At 38.4% G+C, this 24,962-nt stretch overlaps 1 protein-coding gene across 1 annotated transcript in view; it reads left to right on the top strand.

The window, feature by feature from the left end:
* nell2a (neural EGFL like 2a) overlaps positions 1-24,962 on the top strand; it is a 164,713-nt gene that overhangs the window by 38,266 nt on the left and 101,485 nt on the right. The window contains exons 9-12 of the mRNA XM_033968522.2: positions 3,008-3,110; positions 8,830-8,921; positions 14,788-14,893; positions 16,923-17,051. Coding sequence (XP_033824413.1) covers positions 3,008-3,110; positions 8,830-8,921; positions 14,788-14,893; positions 16,923-17,051 — 430 coding nt within the window. The remainder of the gene's footprint in view (positions 1-3,007; positions 3,111-8,829; positions 8,922-14,787; positions 14,894-16,922; positions 17,052-24,962) is intronic.

The following is a 24,962-nucleotide window of genomic DNA, read 5'->3' as shown; positions in this document are numbered from 1 at the left end:
GCAAATGAAATATTGACTTTACTCATAACAAATCATGTTGATTTATTCACATTTACAAAACACTTGTACATGCAAAGTTTTGTATGTTTAGTATAAGCTATTCCCTTTTGGATGTCAGAAATTATGACTAAAACCAGGTCACTGTAAACTCAAAAGGACTACTGTATTTTCCGGACGATAAATCGCACTGGAATATAAGTCGCACCAGCCAAAAAATACATAATAATGAAAAAAACCCTCACATATTTCACATATAAATTGCATCTGAGTATAAGTCGCACCCCCAGCCACTGAAAAAAAGTGTGATTTATACTCCGAAAAATATATGTAAAATAAATATGTTATTGAAATCAAATCTTAAAATCATGAAAAATAAAAGATTAAAACCAAGAAACTTACTGTTTTTATTGTTCTTATATTAATATTAGTTAGTATACAGTTATATTAGTTATCGAAGCACTATGACACCGTGAAGATTTATTGTATATCGTTGGTATATTTTACTACCTAAGTTTTAAGGGTGGTGTTGTCAAAAGCATCGAAAATCCTATACTAAACAATACTAAAACTAGTACTGAAACTAGATATTAATTTGAGCAATTATCGATATTGAAAAAGTCACATTCACATGACAGAAATGAACCTTTTCTGAAGCTTTAAAATGATCTTGAGCTGAATCAGAACAAATATAAGACACAGACTTGTATACACCATTTAATGTTTAATGTTTATTTATATTATCACCATAGTATTGGAATCAGTATTGAGTATTGAGTATTGAGTCTAGTATCATGACAAAACCACATAATTGGTGTAAAGTGAAAGCAGATTTTATCACCCCTTTCATAATGAATTCCTCCTGCACTCAGAGTAGATTTATAGTGAAAATCTAGCTGCACTTTCTCCTAATATACAGTATTCAGAAAGCTGTGGATTAGACACATCAACAGAAGTGCTTAGTAACGCTTGCCTCTCCCACGAGTCTACTTTAGGCTTATTCAAACCAAGCATAATTGCCAAAAAGCAGTATTAACATTTGGACTTGTACTTTATAAACGCATTTCACAGCTGTCAGTCTGTCCGGATTTAAAACATATACGATTCACTCATGCGGAGATGCCCTTTTAGACCGACCAATCCGACGCCTTGATGGTTCACTACCCCAAACGCAAAAATATGGTAGCGACATTTCTCAGAGCACCGCACCTAATTGCTCCTGACAGTGGATAATTATCATCACGGATTCATTTTGCCTACTCATCCAATGAAACCATCTCTTTCGGATGGGGCATGTCGGGTGCCATTGCTAGGCTATGTAATTAAAGTATTTGATCGAATGTGTGGCTTACCTTATGCGCGGTAATTAGCAGTGCCCTTTAAAATGCAAAGGTCGTGCATTAAGATGTTATCAATTATGTGGAGCAGGTTGAAAGATGTTGCTGCCACCGAACGTTTCATCTGTGGAAGTCATGTTAATTAGCAAATTCACGGGGAAGACACACAAGGCATTTGGATTAGATGTATTAGATTAACAGGTTGCTATGGAAATTGAGATAATAATAGTAAATTGTCTTCATACTATATTCATACTTATGGCATATAGCCTGTAAAATATCTTGTCCTGAATTTTAATTATATCAACTCATCCTAAATAGATAAAGTTATTTCTTGTTTCTAAATATAGTGCATTTATTTCAAAGTATGTAAGATTTAGATTTTAAATTCTATACATTCCAGCTGTTCCCCGTATAGCCTTTATACTCATAACAATTGCAATGTTGAACGTGATCTCCAAGTTTGTTTTTTTTACCTGATTATCCAGTCTGCCTCATATTTGCGTTGCCAGTTTCGATGCTGAAATCCAGTCGATTCAAACCTAAAACGACTCTCTCTGATCTGAATGGTCACTATCTAAACCCCAGCTTATCATGTTGTTCTACCACTTTTTTGTTCACTTTTTCTTGTGTGTTTGCACAGCCTATCACCATCCTCTGTTATTATGGGACTTCTTGAGTGTTGTGTTGTTACACCTAAACGTCCACGAAAAGCGAATGAAATAATGTTCTGGTTTGATAGATGTGAAATGACATGTCAGAGAGTCTGGTGATTGTAGTGGCATTTTTTCTTGAATGTTGTTTAACTATAACATGAGGCTCCTCGGGGCTTAGAGGTGGAAACTAGCACTGGGACAATGCACCGCCCCTGTTGAAGTTAATGTATATTGTCTCATTAAATAAATAAACTCTATACTAGTGTGTATACTACAGGATAGACTCAGTACTCAATACCGAGTCCAACACCAAGATGATAATAAAACACTCTTTATTTAGACAATAGAATGTGATGTTCCACATTTGTACTTTCTTTTCTATTCCCATGTGGCCTTATATTTGTGTTGTCCCTCAGTCGTCCAGTAGGTTCCATAGTTTCATCTGTCTTATACTTGTTCTGATACAGCTCAAAATCATTCTAAAACACATGTGTCAAACTCAAGGTCCGGGGACCAAATGTGGCCCTCCACATCATTTTATGTGGCCCTCGACATGGTAAATTAAAAAGTATGATTGTCTTAACATGTCATTTTATCAAGAGATATGTCGTTACACAGCCATATTTTTACATCTATGCAAATAAATATGCAATATTTGAAACTTGAATAAGCAATAAATACAGAAACAGTTAATTAGCAAGTTAAAAAAGTAGTAATATCTATTTTACGTCTGGCCCTTTGAAGACAGCCATTTTGCTGATGTGGCCCTTGGTGAAAATGTGTTTGACACCTCTGTTCTAAAACTATTCAGGAAACGTTCATTTCTTCCCTGTTAATGTGACTTTTTTTTAGTATCGTTACCTGTTCAAATGAGTATAGTTTCGACACTAGTTTTAGTATCGTTCGGTATCTGATTTGCAATACTTTTGATAACCTACCCCTCCTCTTAGATACATTTATGCATTCATATCTAATCTAATCTCAAGGTCTTTGCATTTCTTTTCATCTTCTTCCCAGAACGGCACAGTGCAGTGTGAGGCCATCTCCTGCCCTCCCCCTCAGTGTCCGGGGGGCACCGTGGCGGCCTACGTGAAGGGGGCGTGCTGCAGAGAGTGCCAACGTGAGTGCCAGCGTACCTTCACTTCTGACCCCTCTGCCTCCTCTTCCTCCTCTTCCTCCTCTTCCTCCTCTTCCTCCTCTTCCTCCTCTGCCAGAGTCCTACACTGGGAAATCATCAGCACAATCACATAACAGACACAAACGGCCTCAAAATAGCCCAGAGCAAATTAAAATAAGAAAAGAAGCAATGATAAAAACGTTTGCAAAGATGAAGCAAAGATAAAAGTTTCTAAAGCTTTTACGCACAACGGTAGTTTATAAAAATACAAGAGGCACAAAACCTTGAGTTTCTTTCCTACTTGATATGATAATTACACTTAAGACATGAATAGTTAAATATCTGACCCTTAAGACGCTTTATATCACAAGAAAATATGGCGTACCTATTAGGCAATCGTGATCAAATGAAATAAAATAATAATAATAATTTGGAATATCCTCTAGTCCAACTTAAATGGGAACTCCACACATAAACTATAAATACTAATAAATACTATAAATGGTCGGAATATATGAAAAAAAGCAAACAATTTAATGGTAAAAGGTTTCACTTTTTTTCACTTTTTTGCTTTTGACCAACTTTTTGGTATCTAAGGTAGTACTCATTCACTGCTCCTGACAAGCTGCCCAGGCCTTTATAACTTTATAAATTGTAGTTAAATCATAAAGGTCTTAAAAATGTCTATGTAATCCCTCAGTCGTCCAGGTCGGATCCATAATAAAAGCTGTGCAGTCGTCAGATTTAACTTCGGCTTTTACTCTTAAAAATATCTTAAAATGTAAAAAACAGTTAATTTTAAACAGTTTGCAGTTGTCCAAAGTTATTCCTCATTTCCCTTATGCATTCTGACCATCTTAAATATTCACTGCAATGAGTTTATAAGTTCTTTTCATAACTCTCAGACACTTTTGCTGTGAAGGTAATTCTAACCGCGCACTTCCTCATTACCGTACAATAAAATGCTTTCTAATTAGACGCAGACAACACGCAGCAGATTTATTTTGACCTCAAGACCTCGAGCTGCTTGTACAATATTCCTCTAATGGGCCGAGACAAATTTTGCTGAAATACATGGGAAATACAGGCGGATTTGAGCTCCACGCAAAAAAACAACAACACAACTCAAAGCCCCTCCTACACCAGGCTCCGCGCGGACATCACGCCTCCACAGGGTGCTAGCGATGCCCAGCGTTGCTAAGCTACAACTAGCATGTCTCTGCTGAGGAGATGTCCATCCTTCTGCATAAACATGGACCAATCAATTATTCACAGCTCCTTCAAAACACAGATGGCCACGTCACACCCACAAGAGCCTCCACTCAGCACATCAAGGCACACTTTGACTTGGAACATTTGAAGGAAAACAGGCTGCATTATGATAATACACTGGCCAAAAAAAAAAAAGCCGCTACCTGGATTTAACTTAGCAAATGGGTACTAGCCTCCTGCAGTTGGTCAGGTCTAGGTTCAGCAGAATGAGGTCAGCTGAACATACTGAATGACCAGGTTATTCCATCAATGGATTTTTTTCTTCCCTGATGGCACGGGCATATTCTAAGATGACAATGCCAGGATTCATCGGGCTCAAATTGTGACAGAGTGATTCAGGAGCACGAGACATCATTTTCACACATGGATTGTCCACCACAGAGTCCAGACCTTAACCCCATTGAGAATCTTTGGGATGTGCTGGAGAAGGCTTTGTGCAGCGTCAGACTTTAACATCATCAGTGCAACATCTTGGTGAAAAATTTATGCAACACTGGATGGAAATAAATCTTGAGACATTGTGTGATTAGAGCGTGCGACCTTTTTTTTGGGTGGCGACTTTTTTTTTTGGCCAGGCAGTGTATTTCATAATGCTTCAGTAGCAACAATAACATGACAAATACAACATTTACATTTAAAACCTCTCTTAAATTATTAAAAATGACTTGAAAATAACAAGGTGCACTATGAAACTTGTCTAGTTGAGGTCCAGCTACTTGCTTTTCTCCATAGAGATACTGCATTTTTACTGTGAGCAGGCTCCTCTCTCCACTGATCTGATTTATAACTTGTCCCGTTGGTTTCATTTGTTTGTCCCCACGGCAATGTATACATAACGAGGGAAAATTCTAGCTAACACTACTGGTACTGTGAATACTGCTAGTACTATTACCACAGTATTACATCTATGTCTCACTCTCTCCCTCCAAAAATACACATTACTGGCATATTTTACATTTTGGTTTAGCAAATATCACATGCAGTTAAGTATATATGCAACTCTAATCACTAGCTATGACTTTGATTTTATTTGGTTGAAATATTTTCCCAACAAATGCATAAATTATCGCAAAATGAGCCTTGTTTTTACTGCACTTAAATCGCAGCTTGTTTTGTTAATTTGGTGATTATAAGTTGTTTTGACCTATCAGTAGAATTCTAAATAAACCCTAAATTATGCATTAACTCGTACTTTTTTATATCCAAACTATAGAAGATTTTTTCTGTACTAAAATCTGCTCCTAAGTGTCCATTTTCTTACATTTCCGGGCCAGTTTCTTTCTAGCAGGATAAATAATTCTCTTTTATCACATCTAAAGACACTTTTCTGCAGCTGCTCAGCAATGAACTCATAACGTCTTCATTGCAACATTCATTTTCGTTCAATTCCCCTCTCGATATAAAGGGTTCACACATATTAGCTTTCCTCACTCCACCTTTCTTTCCATTATAATAACCCAAATTAAACTCCTAGCACAATCCTTCTTTCAGTGTATACATGAGAGGCCTTTATGATGCAGAAAAGACGTATTTGCGAAGGCTGCGTTTGTAAAGTTACACGGTCTTTCGAGAACATTTGTACTCACTCCCACTCGCTTCAGCTGTTCCTGCTTCGCTCACACAGCAAAGGATAAACAAGAAAATTAAGACATAACAGCATGAAAGCGAAAGAGTGCAAAAAGGTGATATTGAAATGATGTAATGACTTAATAGTAGAAAGAAATGCTGAGTAAAACGCTACTAGGACGAGTGGTGAAACGTATTCGCTCAAACGTTCATAGAGTTGACAGAATTCCATTTCCTTTGCAATGGGATTTACCTGGACGATTGAGGGATCACGCAGACACGACTAAACATGGCCTTTTACCCCCAAAAAGTGACCAAAAATTGCATGTTTTATTTCATTTTGGATGTTTTTATCGCACTTAAAGGTGTATAATAACGCTATAATATTCTACTGCATGGATAAACTTTGTCTATCTCTATGGAGAATGTCCCAAAGTCTGTTTTTTAGCATTCTGTTTCCATGGAATCATGCAGTTACCACCTCAAGAAAGTCATGCTGTGCTACTTTAAACGTAACTTGTGTAACTTTTCAGGTGTGGGGCCATGTTATTGCTTTTCCCTGTTACGGGTATTTTTATTGTTCGAAAAATACCTGGAAAAACATGCATTGTTCCTGTGAGCGTGGTCGCCTTTCCACAGATCTGACTTTAAACCTGCATGAAAATGGACACAGAAGAGCAGAGAAGTTAAACACCATACTGTGGAACATTCTAGGCCAAGGCTCATGTTGCACACCCTCTATCAGAGAAGTTACACAGTGCACCATTAAAGAACAGTACATTTAACAGTACATAACAAGTACTTTGACTAATTTGTCTTGCCCTAATCATAATAACCTTGTGTTAGCATTATTAGACTGTGCCTGGGGTCAAGCTGAAACACAAGGGTTTAAAGTAGCCGTCTATATTTGCTGCGTTGCACAAATGTAACATGTATCAGGTAATCCCTCTAAGTCCACTCAGCTTTCACTATCTGAGCAAGTGCACAAACAGGAAGCTAATTACTATGACCCTGACTTCAGAGAGAGAGAGAGAGGAGAAAAGAGACAGAGAGCGAGGAGGGAGAGAGAGAGAGAGAGAGAGGACCCTCAGCGGAGAAGCAGGACTAGGAGGGTCTTATCTGGGTTTGACAGGGGGGAGAGGCTGTGCGCTGATGATGGCTCGTCATGTCGACTGTTAGATGTTTCACCCGACCCAACGTGTCAGTCATTCCTCTTTATATCTTATGCTTCAGGTTCTATGAGATTTAACTTTGTACGTTGTTAGTCTCCTAGAGCTGTGCCATCGATCCAGTTTTAATTGTGATTATGTGTTTGTTTTTTTTCGCCAATCAGCTACAGATAAAAAAGGTTTGGGGTGATCATTCTGTCCAATAAAAACCTTAAAGCCGCTCGTCTAATCTAGTGGTTCCCAAAAGTAAGGAAGAGCTGTGGGTCGCAAGATGATTTCAAGATATTATTTAAAAATTCTAGCTGTATTTTGTGAAGTTTTTAATTGTAAACAATATAAATAGGTGAAATTAGGTCCAGTATCAGATTAAAACACAATAGTTCCTCGTTTATCGTGGGGGTTATGTTGTAAAAAATAACCCACAATAGGAAAAATATAGTATCAGCTTTATTTTTTACAATTATTATATACGTTTTGCAGCTGTAAAACTCCTCACCACACACTTCATACACGTTTCATCGACATTGTGGGTTTTGTCGGGGAGAAAACTTGCAAACATACAGCACTTCAGAGTCACACTGCGATACAACATTTATGTAAATTTGTCTGGACACATTCTGTACTGTACAGGAGACACGGCACGGAGGAGACTGATGGACAATGGTCTACAGTCCCTTAGCCAATCAGGACGCACAACACAATGTACGCTCAAACACTGGAAAAAAAATCAGCGAAACAGCAAGGTCACGAAAGGTGAACCGCAATATAGTGAAGGACTCTGTATTCAAATAAACAATGTTAAACCTAATTTTACATATTTTCTTCCAGTTGAAATTATTACTGGTAACAGTTTGAATTTGCTTTGTTGGTTCCAGCCTCAAACCTCTTTTAGAACCTGAAAATTAAAGCCACGCAAAAATAAATTATACGTCTTTTCTTCTTCTGCAGTTTGACAACTTTTGACAGTACATAAATTATATTTTGAATTAGCCCTGATTTCAGCTATGACCCAAATAATCATCATTCATTTGAAAAAAAACATAAAATAATCTCAATTACGACGTGAGTTGGGATTCACGTATCTGTTTTAGAGATAGATATTTGCCTTTTTTAGCACATCGTCTACTGGCCTTAAATCTCCAGCACAGATAGATATTTTGTTTTGACCGCCAGCTGCTTAAAGAACATGCATAAAACTGTATTTGAACATTTAAGTACAAAGAGGTAACTGCGTAAAATGTGACTACACAGCTCTCTTAAAGGTCTGTGGTAAAAAGGGGCTGTGAGTTTTTAGTAAATTTACACTACATAATTTGTGAAAAATAATCAAAATCTGCTCTTATATATCAGTCTAAAAATATCGGCAGAGCTTATCGGTCATAATTTTTCTCTAGATTCTGAACAATCGGTATCGCATCAGCCATGAAAAAAACCCTGTCGGTCGATCTCTAGTCTGTTTATTCATTCCTTGTTTACAATTATAAAATATTCAAGGTGCTACACTGTCTGTTTCCCATCACTTTTCCCAGAAGATTTGGATAATTGCTTTTGACATGCTCCACTCAATTTCACTAAGTTAACTTAAAAACACACGTTATCTTTATTTATTTAGTCAAACGTTTATCAGCAAAGCACTTTAAAACCCAGAGGAGTGTTATTTTGACAGATAAAGTTTTTCTTGTTTCTAATTGTGTTCGTGTCTGTCTTCTTCACAGCCGTGTGTCTTTTCGGAGGACGGGAGTTGGTGGAAGGCGACCGGAAAGCCGTGAGGGACTCTTCTGGCAGGTGCCTGCTGTTTGAATGCCGGGTAAGTTAACACGTTTGGTCGCATGTGTTAATTAGCAAAGGTATTCTGCGCAGAAGGAGACGTCATTTCCTCAGAGACTAAATATGAAATGTCAAGATTCTGTTTTGTCAAAGATGGCGGGGATTACAATGAAATTTGATGGCGGCGTAGTAGTTGCTCCTTCTCAGCAAAGAGGTTGTGGGTTAAAATCTCAAGACATCAAAGTTTTCTGGTGTTGGGGTCCACCACCTGCTCGTCTCTGTGGAAATGTGAACACTTTAGAATGTTCCACAGTACAGTTGTCCCTCACGGTAATGCGGTTCACGTTTTGCGGTCTCGCTGTTTCACAGATTTTTTTAGTGCATTGTGTTCTGCGTTTTGATTGGCTAAGGGACTGTAGACCATTGTCCATCAGTCTCCCCCCAAATTTACATAAATGTTGGATCGCAGTGTGACTCTGAAGTGCTGTATGTTTGCAAGTTTTCTCTCTGACAAAACCCATAATGTCGACGAAGCGTTCTTCACCGACAAAGGCGCCTACGAAGTTTTGAACTTTGAGAGTTTGTGAGAGTGTGTGGTGAGGAGTTTTACAGCAAAAAACATATAGAATAATTATTTTAAAAAGCTAATACTTTGTGGATTTCTCCTATTGCGGGTTATTTTTAGAACGTAACCCCCACGATAAATGAGGGACCACTGTACTGCATTAAACTTGCATTTATTCAATTGCATTTTTTTTTTTCTTATAGCTCAAAAATATATTGAAAAACATGCACTTTAACTGGGAACAAAGTCACCTCTCTACAGATCTGACCTGTAACTTCTTCATGTTCATGGAGATCGATCATTTTAATGTCATACAGCGAAACTTTCCAGAGAAAACAATTATCTCCATGGAGACAAGCAGGTTGCGGATCCTCCACCAGAAAAATTACATCTTTTACTTTAAGAAAATCACTTACAAAAAGGAGGCATACATTTTGTAAGCATCCAGTCCTGAAAATAAACACAAAATATTAGCTTGTTTAGAAAACGCAAACAATTCTTCCAAAATGTGGGCCCTTGACAATTACCATTGTTTTTCCATAACACAATGTTTGAAACGGTGCCATATAATATTGTCCACTTGAGCCTGATCTCCCTCAGCTGTTATTTTCATGCCTTTTGTGTGTAATTTGACGTAATTGTGCAAACCTGCCTAATTGCGTTCTTATTTGGGTGGCACCACGTGGCACCTGTCAATCACGAGACGGTCGCGAGTCTCCTGGATCAGCTGGTCCCAAAGTGGCCTCAAATCTGATTCATTAAGGCATTATTCAAAGCGTTTGCCTTTGTGCGCCCGCTGCAGCAGATGTGAGGGAGGTAATTCACTTGATGACATTATGTTTGATGGACACAATCAATCTTCCCAAAGTGAAATGGAGTTTTTAATTATCGATCGGTCATAGAAACAAGCTTTTATCCTATGTGAGGTCATTGCGTTAAGGTGATCTGGACTTTTATTTATGTCGTTAAAAGACAGATGTTTGGAGAAATAGTGAAAGTAAATAGCCCCAAATGAATGTCTTATTGTTTGTGTATATCTCAGTCATTCCATTGAATATTAACAGGTCTCATTTTACAGTCAATCGAATTGACCTTTTTGTCCTTCTTCGGGTTAGTCCTTGTTTTGAACTAGCATAGCAACTGTGAGTCCTATTTTAAACCTGGTTAATTAGTTACTATTTTGGATCTGGTGGTACTCAGAAGACCAAATATGTTATGTCTGTATAGTCCTGCATTTGAGGCATGAATGTTCAGAAATGTCCTGTTTTCACCTACCCCCTATCCCCACCCACTCCCACACAGGACTGATCTGTTATACAGTTCTGAACAGGAAGTTAGTATTGCGATAATGCATCTTTAAACATGGAGTATAATTTATTCTAAAAATGGAAAAAAAACTCAACCTTCACAAGAGAACAAATGTTCAATATAGTCACTTTAAACAACAAACATACATGTGGGTATAACTTGACAGTAGGCAACATTTAGCCAAAAAATACACTCAAGTAAAATAACTTTTTATTGCACAAAAAATCGGAACTGAGTGTGCTTGCATCTCCGCAAACCTGACTCTTTAGCTTTTTGCTTTTTGTTTCCATGGAAATGCTACTCCTTTGGCTATAATTTTTCACTGTATGAAACAAAACATATCTGTGTTCATGTAGAATGTTCCGAAGTACAGTTCTATTTCCATGTAACCGTGCAGGTGATGTGCCATCTTCAGAAAGTTACATACTGTACCTTTAAGTTGAAGTTCAACCTAATAAAGTAAAATATGTCTGCCTGTTGAAAATATCACGTCTAAATCAAACATGGGCACACTACGGCCCAGGTCCTTTGGGCTTATTAATCCAGCCCACCAAATGTGACCAAATTATATTAAAATAATTAAGGGTAAACCTTGTTCAGAGTTTTTCTGCTGTGTTTATTTAACTAAAATTTAATAAATTAATTTTTCATGTAATTAATGTTACAAGCCAAATCTCTTCTGTATATATATATATATATATATATATATATATATATATATATATATATATATATATATATATATATATATATATATATATATATATATCTTTGTCCAGCCGCTCTGTCAAATTTTAGAACCCATTGTGGCCCGTGTGTCAAAAAGTGTGCCCACCCCTGTCTAAAGAGTAAGTTGTAAGCCTCAACTTCAATGACATTTCCCTGTTTTAGCAAATACACTAAACTCATCCCTGACACCAGTCCTGTCCCACTTTTCACTCACCCGCTGCACAATCGCTCGGGTGCTGTCAAACACCGCGCCACGCCTCGTTAGCCTCCTCTGTGTTGGGACATCTGTGTTGCTTTGCTCTCCGCACCTGTCGCACCTGCCGTATCAGAGCGTCCCAGTTTGATCAAAGACGGGGGGAGGGCCAAGTGTCAGTCATCCCTCTGCGCAGACGCCTCCGTGTTCCCCCTGACAGGAGCGAGTGACTGCTCTGATCTGTGATCGGGGGAACAGGAGGGGGAGGACGGGGCTAAACAACAAGAAAAACTGCGATTCTAGAGAAAGTTCTGTGGTTTAGAAGTGGAGTTTTCTGCTGACAAGAATAACATAGTTTTCCCAGAGAAAGTTGCGGTCGCTCACTGCTGCTGACACGTGCCCCAGATGCACTCCATGAAGGATGGGTGAAATACAGAGGACTCATTTTCAACAAAGACGATAGATAAAGTGAACTGATAATAAAGAGGGGTATTTTATGAGATCGTTTAACTTTTATGATCAGACAGCGATCTACATCCAGTCACATGTCTGATCATCCAGGCATGTGGTCTGAAGCACCGTGAAGGATAAATGTGACTTTATTGTGTGGTAAATGGCATTGATCGAGTCTGTCTTGTTTATGTTCATAAAATTAGGCTGAATGCTTTTAAATAAAAAATGGTGGTCAATCAATGCAAGAAAAAGATTATGTTTCCATCTCGTCCCACGCTGCTATAGCCATATGTCACTATGTCTAATGTTAGTGTTTCAGTTATTTTGAGAAGAAATGTCACATCTTTAACAATGAATTAGTCATTTAAATGATCATATCTGTGTAATGTTGCAGTTGTCCAGGTCTGATCCATAGCAAAAGACGAAATTTAAATCTGTCAACTGTATAAGTGAAGACGGTTTGCTGCTCATCCAAGACCCTTTTTCAGTTCTGGTCAGATTATTGCTGGACACTGCCGTATATCTATTTGAAGGGAGGGGCTAACTACACTGAAACTGTAAACAGCTTTTGTCTCCAGTTTCAGCCTTAACGACCCTATTCGACCTGTAATGGCCTATTGTTCTCTTTGTTCCAGTTTGTTTTGGGTCTGAGGACAGAGTTGTAGATCAGTTACAGATTTTGTCTCAGGCCCATCAATTTTCCGCATATACAAGGCCAGATCACGGGGGCAGCAGTCTTAAGTAGGGACTCCCAGACTTCCCTCATCCCAGACACTTCCTCCTGCTCCTCCGATGGGACCCCAAAGCGAAAAAAAAAAAAAAGTTGAATTAAAATATTTATACGAATTTGTAGTTAATGCGTGCCATGTTCAAATCAAAGTGTTGTTTTTACTTACAATAATTCAAATGTTTTATTTCTTGATTAAAATATAACAAAATAAATCACATGACAATCGCAAAAAAAAATGTAATATAAAAATACAAAATACAAAAAAATACTCCTCACTTTGGGTTGCCAGAGTGTATCTAAAATGACTTTCCCATAAATTCAAATGGGCTTTGATATGACATGTCCTCAGCACATGACAGCAAATGACATCCCAAGTCCAGTATGATCACAAATTACTACAAACACAACTGCTATCTGATATATTTAAACGCTCCTAAAGTTGATACAAACAAACAGTTTTTGTTAACACCATATTGCCTAAAGTGCAATCTCCATAAATGATTGAGCAGCCGTGTCTTTGCCCGGCTCTGTCTGCCGTTAATGACTCCAAATTATCCCCAGTCAGAGCAGCCCAAATGAGACAGTTAGAGAGACGCACCAAAGGCATGCTGGGAAATGAATCTGCCTAATCTGGTTTGAGACTAAACACACATGCAGAGATAACACGCACGATTGATTCTGTGTTTGGGCAATAAAGCTACACTGCGGAACATTATGTAAAGTCCTGCAGGTAAATGAATGAGAGACAAGCTGCTTTATTTTCAAAGTGATTACTCAAATTTGACCGATGAGTCGTTGGTTTGTGATTAAGAGACGCTGAGGGGGCGAAGAAAAGATAAACATGATGAGTTACATAACAGGTCGTGTGAAATTGAACAGTCGGATGTCATAGTTTCAGATGGAGGGCAGGCGTCTGTGTAACTCTGTGGGAGATTTACGGGTTTGGAAAGAAATGACAGAAATGAGGATCTAAATATGTTAAATTTTACTATTATTTCTTAGGAATTGGCTCCACAAACGTCTCATAATTATCTCATGACTTTAAAGGGCATATATTACACTATTTTCTGGTTTATAATGCAAAGTTTCCTCATCACAAACAGACCTGTAGTTGTATTTTGTTTCATTCACACAAATCCTGCATATTTAGGCTGAGTTCCTCTCTCAAACTGAAACACTGTGTTCCACCTTGTGATGTCACGATGTGGTAATACAGGAAGTGTTTTTAAACTCCACACACCTTCACTAGAATCATTTGGATCATTTCAGACTTGGAATTGCCAATCTCTACTAAACTAATCGTAAAAGGTAGTTGTTAACTTGAAAACTACCACTTCATGACATCACAAGGTGGAACAGAGCATTTGAGATGTAGATGAATAATGGTAAAGTGTTACTCAAACATGTGTCACTGAAATAAAACGCAACTTCAGGTGTGTTTTGAGGAGGTAACAGCATTATAAAGCTCATAAGAATCCATTTTGTGTAATATAGAACCTTTAAGTCCTTTCACCTGACAATTGTACTTTCTGTCACTGAAAATGGCACCACTTTTGAAGCTTTTCTCAAAACATAATTTCACCTTGTTTGTTTGTGCTAACAGAGAGGATGCTCAACATTTTATTCTGTTTTTGTTTCACGGTGGTTTGCCCAGTAAATACAGAGATCTGTTTATTATCAACATTTGTGAATGAAGCCGGCACTTACGAAGGCAACGTCTTGAAACCAAGCACTATTTATTTCATTTTGTAAAGCCTAGAGAACAGATTCCTTGTAGGGATTAAAAATGTTTTTATTTAACCAACAGACAGTTAGAAATAAAACAGTGGTTGGTGATCTGGGTTTTGTGGACACACCTCTATGTTCTTCTGACACACTGCTCTAGTCTTGAACAATACTAACGCACACATTTGGTTTGTTATTTTTAGGACCGGACGATGCACCGTGTGGTTCCCAGTGAGCCCTGTCCAGAACTTAGCTGCCCCGAGTCTGAACAGATCGCCCTGAGTGACCGCTGCTGCAAAGTCTGCCGAGGTAAGGCTCGTTATCCAACAAAGATTAGTTTATAATGTCTATAACCTGTTTGGATTAGCCAAGGCTCTTTCAACGACTTTTAGCACCTTTTAGCTTTGGTTTTCAGGATTTCAGAGGCTCTTAAAGTGCTCGTCAACACATTTTCATTCCATCTTTTACTAGTTTCGTTGTGTCCTTGAGCAATGCACCTCGCCTCACCCACCTATGGATATAAATATAATTGATGGCACAAATTGGTAATGTTGGTTCCGTTCGTCAACCTCAGGGCACCTCTAGATACACAGGAAGCTCATTACAAGACGTGAGTGTCCAAAATACTGCAAATAATATATATGGTACATACACTGAATGCATTATTTGTATTTATGGACAAGAGTGATGCAGTTTTATGCAGGCTTAAACAGTAAGTAAAAGTTTTGATGAGGAAAACAACATTACATAGTTAAAAGCAAAGCAAAGCTGGTTGGGATTAGTTTCGAGTGAGAGGATTTTTATAGCACACAATGAGCTCCTGTTATTTACAATGTGCATTTATTTTATTTATTTAGTTTACTTGAACATGGACAATGCACATTAGTAAACATTTCTGTACAGCTAGTTTCCAACCGTAGTCCCCAGGCAAGGTTTAGAACATCAGAAATATACAAAACACACATTTTAAAGAGCAATATATCGCTGAAGGAAATATAGACGATAAAGGATAATATTGAAACCAAACTACAAAGCAGAATTATACCCCAAAATACTATTCTAAGTGTACAATAAATATAATACATGAATTGCAATAAATAAACAACAGAATGCAACTCTTAAGTAGTTAGTTTGTGTTTATACTGAGAGAATTCAACCTTCTACAGCTCAAATCTTATTGTAGTACAGAAAAATAACTCACTTTCCCCCTTGTACAAAGAAAAAGTACCACGATAAATATCGACACCAAAAATGATTGTTCCCTCTGCAATGTACTGAACGATAAGTCGATAGAGTCATTGTCGTGACAGGTCTAATTATAGTTGTTTCTTCTCATTTACCCTCTCAAAGTTGTTTATAGAGTGAATCACGTTTGAGCAATCTTTAATCACTTATTTTCAAGGAGCCATCGGCACAACCCACTGCTCTCTACTTACTTCGTTCTTCAGTTTTATTTTCTTAAACGGTGATACACGTAGTATTCTGCAGCGTTGTGTCATTTTGGTACAAATAAAAAATAATAATCTGCTGCTCGCTAACCTAACGTGATCTTCAGCTATCCTTCTGAACTGCCGACTCTTTGTTGTGGGGGTTTAGTTTGACGTCAGCTCCCATTGGGCACCGCTGTTTTCTAACACGAAAGTCAGTGAACTTGTTTCTTTTATTAAGTTGTTTTAGATGAATATTGCGATTTAAAATGTGCAAATTATGACATAATGATTCAAAGGTGTCATAGATTATAACTGTTTACACAAGCACAATATGTCTGCTTTAAGGTAACATGTAACACAATAAAACCGCCTCTGTGTGCTGCTGTCAGACTCCACATAAACCACACTATCACATCATGTCAGTGTAAAGTTTCCTCATTTATTGTAAAGTGTGTGTGAACAGGATGTTACTGAGATGAACCCGTGTCTGTCTGTGTAAAATCATTGAAACAGAGGTTAAGTAAAGGTCACATTTTAAAGCTCCGCCTCCTGCTGCCTGTGGAGTGCTCTGAACTCTGACACAATCTTAACTGCTCTGCACGACCTCTCCTCTCTACTCTTTACTCTCCTCTCTTCCTCGTCATCTTTTCTAGCCCTCTTCCCTTCTTTCTTTTCTTTGTCTCATCTCTCCTTCTTTCCCCTCCAGCGCTCATCTCATCTCTCCCCTTCTCTTCCTCTCCTCACATCCTGTCTTCTCCTTCTGCATTCTCTTTTCTGCTATCTCCTTTCCTCCTCTCCCTCTCCTCTCCCTCCCATCTCTAGCCCCCTTCTTCTCTCCTTCTCTCTCCTCTCTCTCTCCTCTCTCCTCCTCTCTTCAGTATCTCACTCTCTCCCTGACTCTTGTGCAGGTCATGACTTTTGCTCTGAGGACCATAGTTGTGTGGAGCACTCAGACTGTGTGAACCTGGAGGCCGGGGACTGCTGCGTCTGCAAAGATGGCTTCCGGCCTCTGAGGGACGACAACGCCTACTGTGAAGGTAACTGTGCTGCCAAAAACCAATACCTCTAGTTTATTTACTCTGTGCCATGAATATGATTATAAATGGCTGTGTTCCCATTTGCACTCGCACACTACATCGAAATGGGACTGAGGTTGCAAGATTAATAGCAATGAAAATTGCAATTTGAATGGACATAATTAGGAAATCGCAAAGGCTGCCATTTTTTAAGTACCATCATTTCCTCCACAAACAACACAATATCTGGTCTTATTCTACATAAAAACTGCTCACCCAGTAGTTTTTCTGTGCATAGTCCACAGTTAGTCTGTGAACTAAACTTACAACAGGAGTAGAACAGGATCAAAGCAAGTCTACTTCTGGAATAGACTGGGATCAAACTAGGCCCAAGCCAGTCACACACACACACCTGCATATTCCTAGTATTTTACCTGTGAAATGGCCAGATCAAAAATGCAGGGAGATCAGTCCTGGCTTCGTTCACACCTGACCCTGCTCTGGCTATATGCAGATAAACTCCATGGTCAGGCTGAATGTGTGAATGGGGCTTTACAAAGATTTAAATTCATACTTTTGCAGTTTGAAACTGAGGTAATACATAGCAATACAAAGTCCTTTTCTGCATGTATACTTGACATGTCACAGTAAGAATACTTATGTAGTGAGAACAGAGAGTACCATAGTCAGCCTTATGGGAGCAGTATCATTATTGTAAGTGGAGGCACAGCAGTTTAAGTAAGTGTCAGTCTATAAACGCTTGTCTCCTGTGGAGAGTCACCTCAAAGTCACAAATACAGAGAAGCACACTGCAGATTTTCAACTAACTTCTTCTATACACAATAACAAACACCCTGCAAGCCCTGCCTTTAAGCCTTTACCAGAACTGCAGTCAGTGGTACATTTACATAGCCAGAAAAATCACATAACTACATTAATTAGATGTGATTTTTGCGTTAACGTCTGATCACCGAAAACAGTTAATCAATGGATTTTTTGAGTAATTGTTGTATTTGAGAGATACATTTAAAAATAACTCTGTTATTTTCGATTTAATTTTTGTCGTTGCCACATTACTTTGACCTTTTTTGCATAATTTTCCATGTCAAAACCTGCAGATATGTGAACAAACGGAAAGAAATTAGAGTTCTTGCATCACTTGTAGCCGTTCACATGACATGCATGTAAACATAGTCACAGTTGAAGGGCCCGTATTACACCATTTTCTGATATATATTGTTTCCTCCTCAAAAACAGACCTGGAGTTGTGTTTTGTTTCATTCACACATGTTTAACACACAAACCCCTCCTATTTAGGCTGAGTTCTTCTCTCAAACACAGAACACTCTGTTACACCTTGTGATGTCATGTGGCAATACATTAAGTGCTCCACTGTGTTTGTGTACTGAACTAAAGGTAAAAGGAGCTGTTCACTTGAACACTACCACTTCATGACATCACAAGGTGAAACAGAGCATTTTGAGCTTTGGCTTTAGACAGACTAATAATAAAGTGTTACTCAAACATGTGTGAATGAAACAAAACACAACTTCAGGTCTGTTTTTGAGGAGCATTATATGACTTAAAGCTCACATGAGTTCATTTTATGTAATATAGGACCTTCAAAGGCATTGAAATCATAGGTACTTTAAATTAAACATATTCAACATTTTTGCTGTCATTTTGGAGAAACAAACCGCGTTATGACAAAAAGCTGCACGAATGACTAAACAGTGAAAATGCTGAATGGTCTAATCCTGTTCTGATAGCAGACTGTAATCCCTCTTTGTTTGTGCACACAATAATTACTTTGCACAATGCATTATTTAGACTCTATTGTTGGTCTTCTGTCTTTTAATGTGTCGTGACTTTAAACTTAAGGTCAAGGTTTGTTGTTGGTTCAGGTGATCAGTTTTTCAAGGGTTGATGGTTTTGTTCTTGCTAGCTGCACAGTGTCTACGTGTCCTTGAGCAAGACACTTAACCCATCGTGCTTGCGTGTCGGAGAAGTCATAGGTGCAGAATGGCAGCCAGTTTGAAGTAAAAATATGAGTATTTGTTTGTTTGTTTATTATTTAATGAAGGGACAATGCATATTAAGAACAGAGGCATGGGGAACGAATCCCACACCTATAAATATGCAGGATTATAGCCAGTGCTAATTTTAATCCTTTGTCCCTTGCTAGAAAAAAAAAAATAAAAAATACCCAGCCACACCACAGCTTATAAAAACAATAAGTACAAAATACAAAGTACAAAATACAAACCCTCTTTCATATCTTTAAACTCATCCATAGACCACTGCCCTCAGATCACCAGATCTCTCACAAACTTACAGTACATACATTCACAATACAGTCCACTCATACACCACATCTACCTAACTGTTGTAATTAGCTGTAGCTGTTGTAATTGGCCTAATTGGGGATCTGCTATCTGCTGGTCTCCATGGAGATATTATTGCTTTGCCAAGATTGTTCCTCAGTATGACTTTATAATTATCTATCTCGGATTTATTTAATTGGTGTTGTTATTGGAAAAAAAGTGTTTTCTTACTGTGAGGGCCTCTCCACAGATGTTACCTGTAACCTGGCTTGCTGGTACCACCTGTCTCCGTGACAAGGTTAATGCCGTACTGTGGAGGATTCTAAGCCAAGCAATAACACTTCTCTGGGGACAAGCTGAAGAGTTCTGCCTATTTAAAATTCTTTTAACATTTACTTTTCTATGTTTGGGAGTTGTAAAACTGACCACAGTTTAACAGCTTGCCAATTTGTTTTGTAATTGGGAAACATAGAAAACTTGAGTGCAAGTTTGCAAAATGGTACAAATTCAAAACTATGAAAAAAACATGTTCTGTGATTCATTTGTAGTAACTGGCAGCTTTTGGGCAGTTTAACTACAGCCTCTTCTTTAAAATGATGACTTGATCTTCTGCTAAGCTTTCCCTGCAGTAGAATCTCTATCAAACATGTAGTAAACAGCGTGTCCAAACTGCTGCAGCCCTGTGTTAATGAGGATCCGGCTTCAAAGGCATCGCACTTCGTCAGGCGTCCAGCCAATTTACCTTCTCTTGATCTCCTCCTCTCAACTCTCTGTGTGTGTGGGCTCCTGTCTGCTAAGATGTGTGTGTGAGTGGAGGTTTAGGCTGTATATCTATTTTGATATATTGTGAGTGGGCTCGCCTCTCCATAGATCTGATCTGTCCATAATATACATTTCAATGACATACAGTGGGGCAAAAAAGTATTTAGTCAGCCACCAATTGTGCAAGTTAAAAAGATTAGAGAGGCCTGTAATTTTCATCATAGGTTCACTTCAACTATGAGAGACAGAATGAGGGGAAAGAATCCAGGAAATCACATTGTCTGATTTGTTAAGTATTTATTTGTAAATTATGGTGGAAAATAAGTATTTGGTCAATAACATCTCAATACTTTGTTATATACAAAGTATATATATAATACTTTGTTGGCAATGACGGAGTTCAGATGTTTTCTGTAAGTTTCCACAAGTTTTTCACTGTTGCTGAGATCTGGAGACGGGTTAGGTCACTCTAGGACTTTGAAATGCTTCTTGCAAAGCCACTCCTTCATTGCCCGGATGGTGTGATTGGGATCAGTGTCATGCTGAAAGAACAGCCACGTTTCATCATCAATGCCCTTGCTGATGGAAGGAGGTTTTCACTCACAATCTCACAGTACATGGTCCCATTCATTCTTTCTTTTACATGGATCAGTCGTCCTGGTCCCTTTGCAGAAAAACAGCCCCAAAGCATGGTGTGCAAGCATGATGTTTCCACCCTCATGCTTCACAGTAGGTATGGTGTTCTTTGGGTGCAACTCAGCATTCCTTCTCCTCCAAACACCAAAAGTTCTTTTTGGTTTCATCTGACCATATGACTCCCAATCCTCTTCTGGATCATCCAAATGCTCTCTAGCAAACTTCAGACGGGCCTGGACATGTCCTGTCTTAAGCAGGGGACACATCTGGCACTGCAGGATTTGAGTCCCTGGCGGTGTAGTGTGTTACTGATGGTGCCTTTGTTACTTTGGTCTCAGCTCTCTGCAGATCATTCACTAGGTCGCCCTGTGTGGTTCTGTAATTTTTTCTCACCGTTCTTGTGATCATTTTGACCCACGGGGTAAGATCTTGCGTGGAGCCCCAGATCGGGGGAGATTACCAGTGTCTTGTATGTCTTCCATTTTCTATTAATTGCTCCCACAGTTGATTTCTTCACACCAAGCTGCTTACCTATTGCAGATTCAGTCTTCCCAGCCTGGTGCAGGTCTACAATTTTGTTTGTGGTGTCCTTTGACAGTTTTTTGGTCTTGGCCATAGTGGAGTTTGGAGTCTGACTGTTTGAGGTTGTGGACAGGTGTCTTTTATACTGATAATGAGTCAAACAGGTGGCATTAATACAGGGAACGAGTGGAGGACAGAGGAGTCTCTTAAAGAAGAAGTTACAGGTCTGTGAGAGACACAAATCTTGCTTGTTTGTAGGTGACACTTATTTTACAGAGGAATTTACCAGTTTCATTAAAAATCCTACAATGTGATTTCCTGGATTCTTTCCCCTCATTCTGTCTCTCATAGTTGAAGTGTAACTATGATGAAAATTACAGGCCTCATCTTTTTAAGTGGGAGAACCTGCACAATTGGTGGCTGACTAAATACTTTTTTGCCCCACTGTATTTTGGAACATTCCTGTGCCTTTTCTTGATTGCCTCCTCTAAGCTGCTCTTATCTGCCAATATGTGTGTGTGTGTGTGGGGGTGTGTGTGTGTGTGTGTGTGCTTAGGCTGTATATCTATATTATAAGAGGGAAGGGGCTCAAAATAGTGATAGAGTATTGTTTCTTATTGTGAGGTGACTCACCTCTCCGTAGCTCTGAACTTGAACTTGTAAATCCTACATTTACTTAATTACAATTGTTGTTAAGCCTTGACTAACATTGTTGCATGTATTCTTTTACTCACCTGTCCATAGATCTGATCTGTAACTTGGCCTGGTGAGCTGTGTGTATGTGGACATTTAGGCTGTTTATCTGTTATAAAAGAGGAAAGGGGCCTGAGTAGTGATAAAGTATTGTTACTCCAAAATAGCATTATCCAATTATTCTTCTACCTGGATGATACTATTTTGGAGTAGCACATGTTGAAGGTGCATTGTGGAACTTTTTTTGTGGAGGACTTAGCCACTAGCTTACACATTATATCTTGTTTAACTCAATTATATGTGTTTCTGTACCTTAACAAACATGCTTGCCTCTCCATAGATCAGATCTGTACCACAATATACATATGAAATGGCATACTGTGGAACATTCCAGGCTGAGTAATAACATCTCCATGGAGACAGGTAGGCATTTCGTCCTGGGCATAAAATGAATCATCACGTCACAAACCCTGTCCAGGTGCTACTTATCTCATTGACATCTTTTATTCTTGGAAAAAGAACTGAACTGAAATATTACAATGCTGACCTAATCTGCTGTAGAGCATAACTAGAAACTAAAAATCTAACACATAAAATAATAGTAACCAATTATTTATTAAGTGCCCGACTAACCTGGACTAAAGCTGCTCGACACTAAAACGTCAATTGAGCTAAAAGTGTCAGCTGGGGCATGACTGGCAGCTTTTGAACAGACTTTAATACAACACACTGCAGTCGCTAATTAAAAGTCCCAGACACATAATTGTAGCTAATGTGAGTCTCAAATTAATTTCCTGTCGACTATGATTCAATATTTCCTTCATTTACTTTTTATAATAGAGCAATGGAATAATATCTTTGCAGAGGACTTGTTCCGTTATGTGTTTTATTGTTTTAATTACACTGAAACTCGGCTTATATAAAGTCTTAAGACACAGGAATAATTCACTAGTTTGGTAAAGATAGATGGACAAAACTGAAGTGTGTGTGACAGGTCGCCCATAACCACTGGGTCAAATGAAGAGCAACAGTCATGTCCTAATGGCATGTACTACAAACGTGTGTCAGTATCACAGTACTACTGCAATATCCTCTCAAAATATGGTTTTCTAAATTTCGATAATCTGCTAATATATGCAACATCTGCCTACTATTTAAAATTCTTCATGGTATTGCTAATTGTGAAGTTTGTCTCACTGAGCTCAGAAAAAACAACTCGAGTCACTCCTCTAGAGGAGAGAGCAGCATTACAAAATGTTGGACCTCTTTCACTAAATTGTCTTTCACTATTGTTACTATGAGTCATTGGAATAGTTTGCCAAATGAGATTATAACATGCACAAGTTTTCAAAAGTTTGCACATGTGACAAAGAAATGGCAAATATCAAAGCAAGTTTACACCCATTGGTGAATGTGTATGAAAGAAAGAGGATTTGTATACAGTGTTCCCTCGCTAGATCACCTTTCATGGTCTCGTATTTTTTAATGCAATTTTACATGCTTTTTTACAGTGTATGAACGTACATTGTGTTCTGCGTCCTGAGTGGCTAAGGGACTGTAGACCATTGTCCATTAGTCTCCTGCGTGTCGTGTCTCCTGTATGTTTACAGGTCTTTTATCCACCTACACCAAACTGATGTTCTCACTTAACATCAGCCTGTCCAGGGACTACAGGTGGAAAATAGTATTCTTGCTATAACCTGGCACCAAACATCTGTCCTGTTTTTAAGGTCAATGTAATGTTGTGCACTGTCCCTGTCCAAATAAAAGCATACCATACCAGACCATACCATGCAGTCCTGCACTATGGAACTCGTGGAGACAAGCAGGTGACAGGTTGGATCTGTAAGGAGGTGATGCATGTTTATAAGAGTGTTTTTTTGTTGTTGTTGTTTGTTTTTTTTAGCTATAAAGCACCTGTAACCTGTAACTGAATAAATGCAAGACAAAAAGTAGGTTTTATGCTAGTATCGAAACTAAATATCGATACTGAGAACTCATGTAGATGACATAATTGGACTTTTGTGTTTACTACTAGAATGAATGTGATCATAAGAACTTTTATAAGAACTGGTAATGGGAAAAAAATGTGTTGAAGTATTGAGACAAAATCAAGTTTGAAAACATTGTGGAACATTCCAAGCAATGCAATAACATCATGGAGATGTTATTGGTTTAGTTGGAACTAGATGATTTGTGCTCTGAAAGTCTCTCACACATAAAATTAAGTCACAAGCTAGCTAGCATTAGCCAACAGTTTTCAGTTACTTTTACCTTTTAGTTGAAAATCAAACACCTAAATGCTCGTACTGATCACAGGCTCCTGAAAATGTGTTTAAATCAGTGTTTTAACTTTTTTGACAGCGTTTGCCAATGTGTGCATCATATCACTATGGCAACTGCTGATCATTCTACCATAGAGATACATGTAGAACACCCCCAGTGTGATGTCACTGCAAAGTATCAGTAATGTTTAATACAGATGGGGACAACTAAAATGAATATTATAAAAATGTTTTGTTGTAATACAAGATGTTCATGGGTCTCTAACAGAAATGATCAGGTTAATCATTTGTTCATTTACCTTTTGGATATTTCATGACAAAGTACAGTGTAATCAATAGAGAAATCCGACTCTCGCCCCCCATCTGGGATTTACGCCGTCATCATATTCTTGATTTTGAAAAACCACCATTACTGAAAAATGCTGGAAAAAATATATAGATGATTTAAAACTATGAACAGCTCCCACTTTTATTCCAAATCATTTGCCTTTTCCAGTCTCCACAGCAGCCCATTTGCCTGATCTGTGACTGCAGCTGTTTTAAGTGGAGCACACGGCCTCTTCCCCTGACCCTGGAGGACCGCACTTCCCTCATGAAGCACGAGCGACTCAGAGAAATTGGATGTTCTGTTTGCGGAGGAGTGTTTGCATTTGAGAGACCTGGAATCCACTGATGCACTTCTATCAAAAGCCAATAGATTTTCCTCAGCT

This window comes from Periophthalmus magnuspinnatus, chromosome 6, assembly GCF_009829125.3.
Source record: "Periophthalmus magnuspinnatus isolate fPerMag1 chromosome 6, fPerMag1.2.pri, whole genome shotgun sequence".
In the NCBI taxonomy this organism is placed as follows: Eukaryota; Metazoa; Chordata; class Actinopteri; order Gobiiformes; family Gobiidae; genus Periophthalmus; species Periophthalmus magnuspinnatus.
The sequence above is the reverse complement of the archived record's forward strand: the minus strand, read 5'-3'. Positions and strand labels throughout refer to the sequence as shown.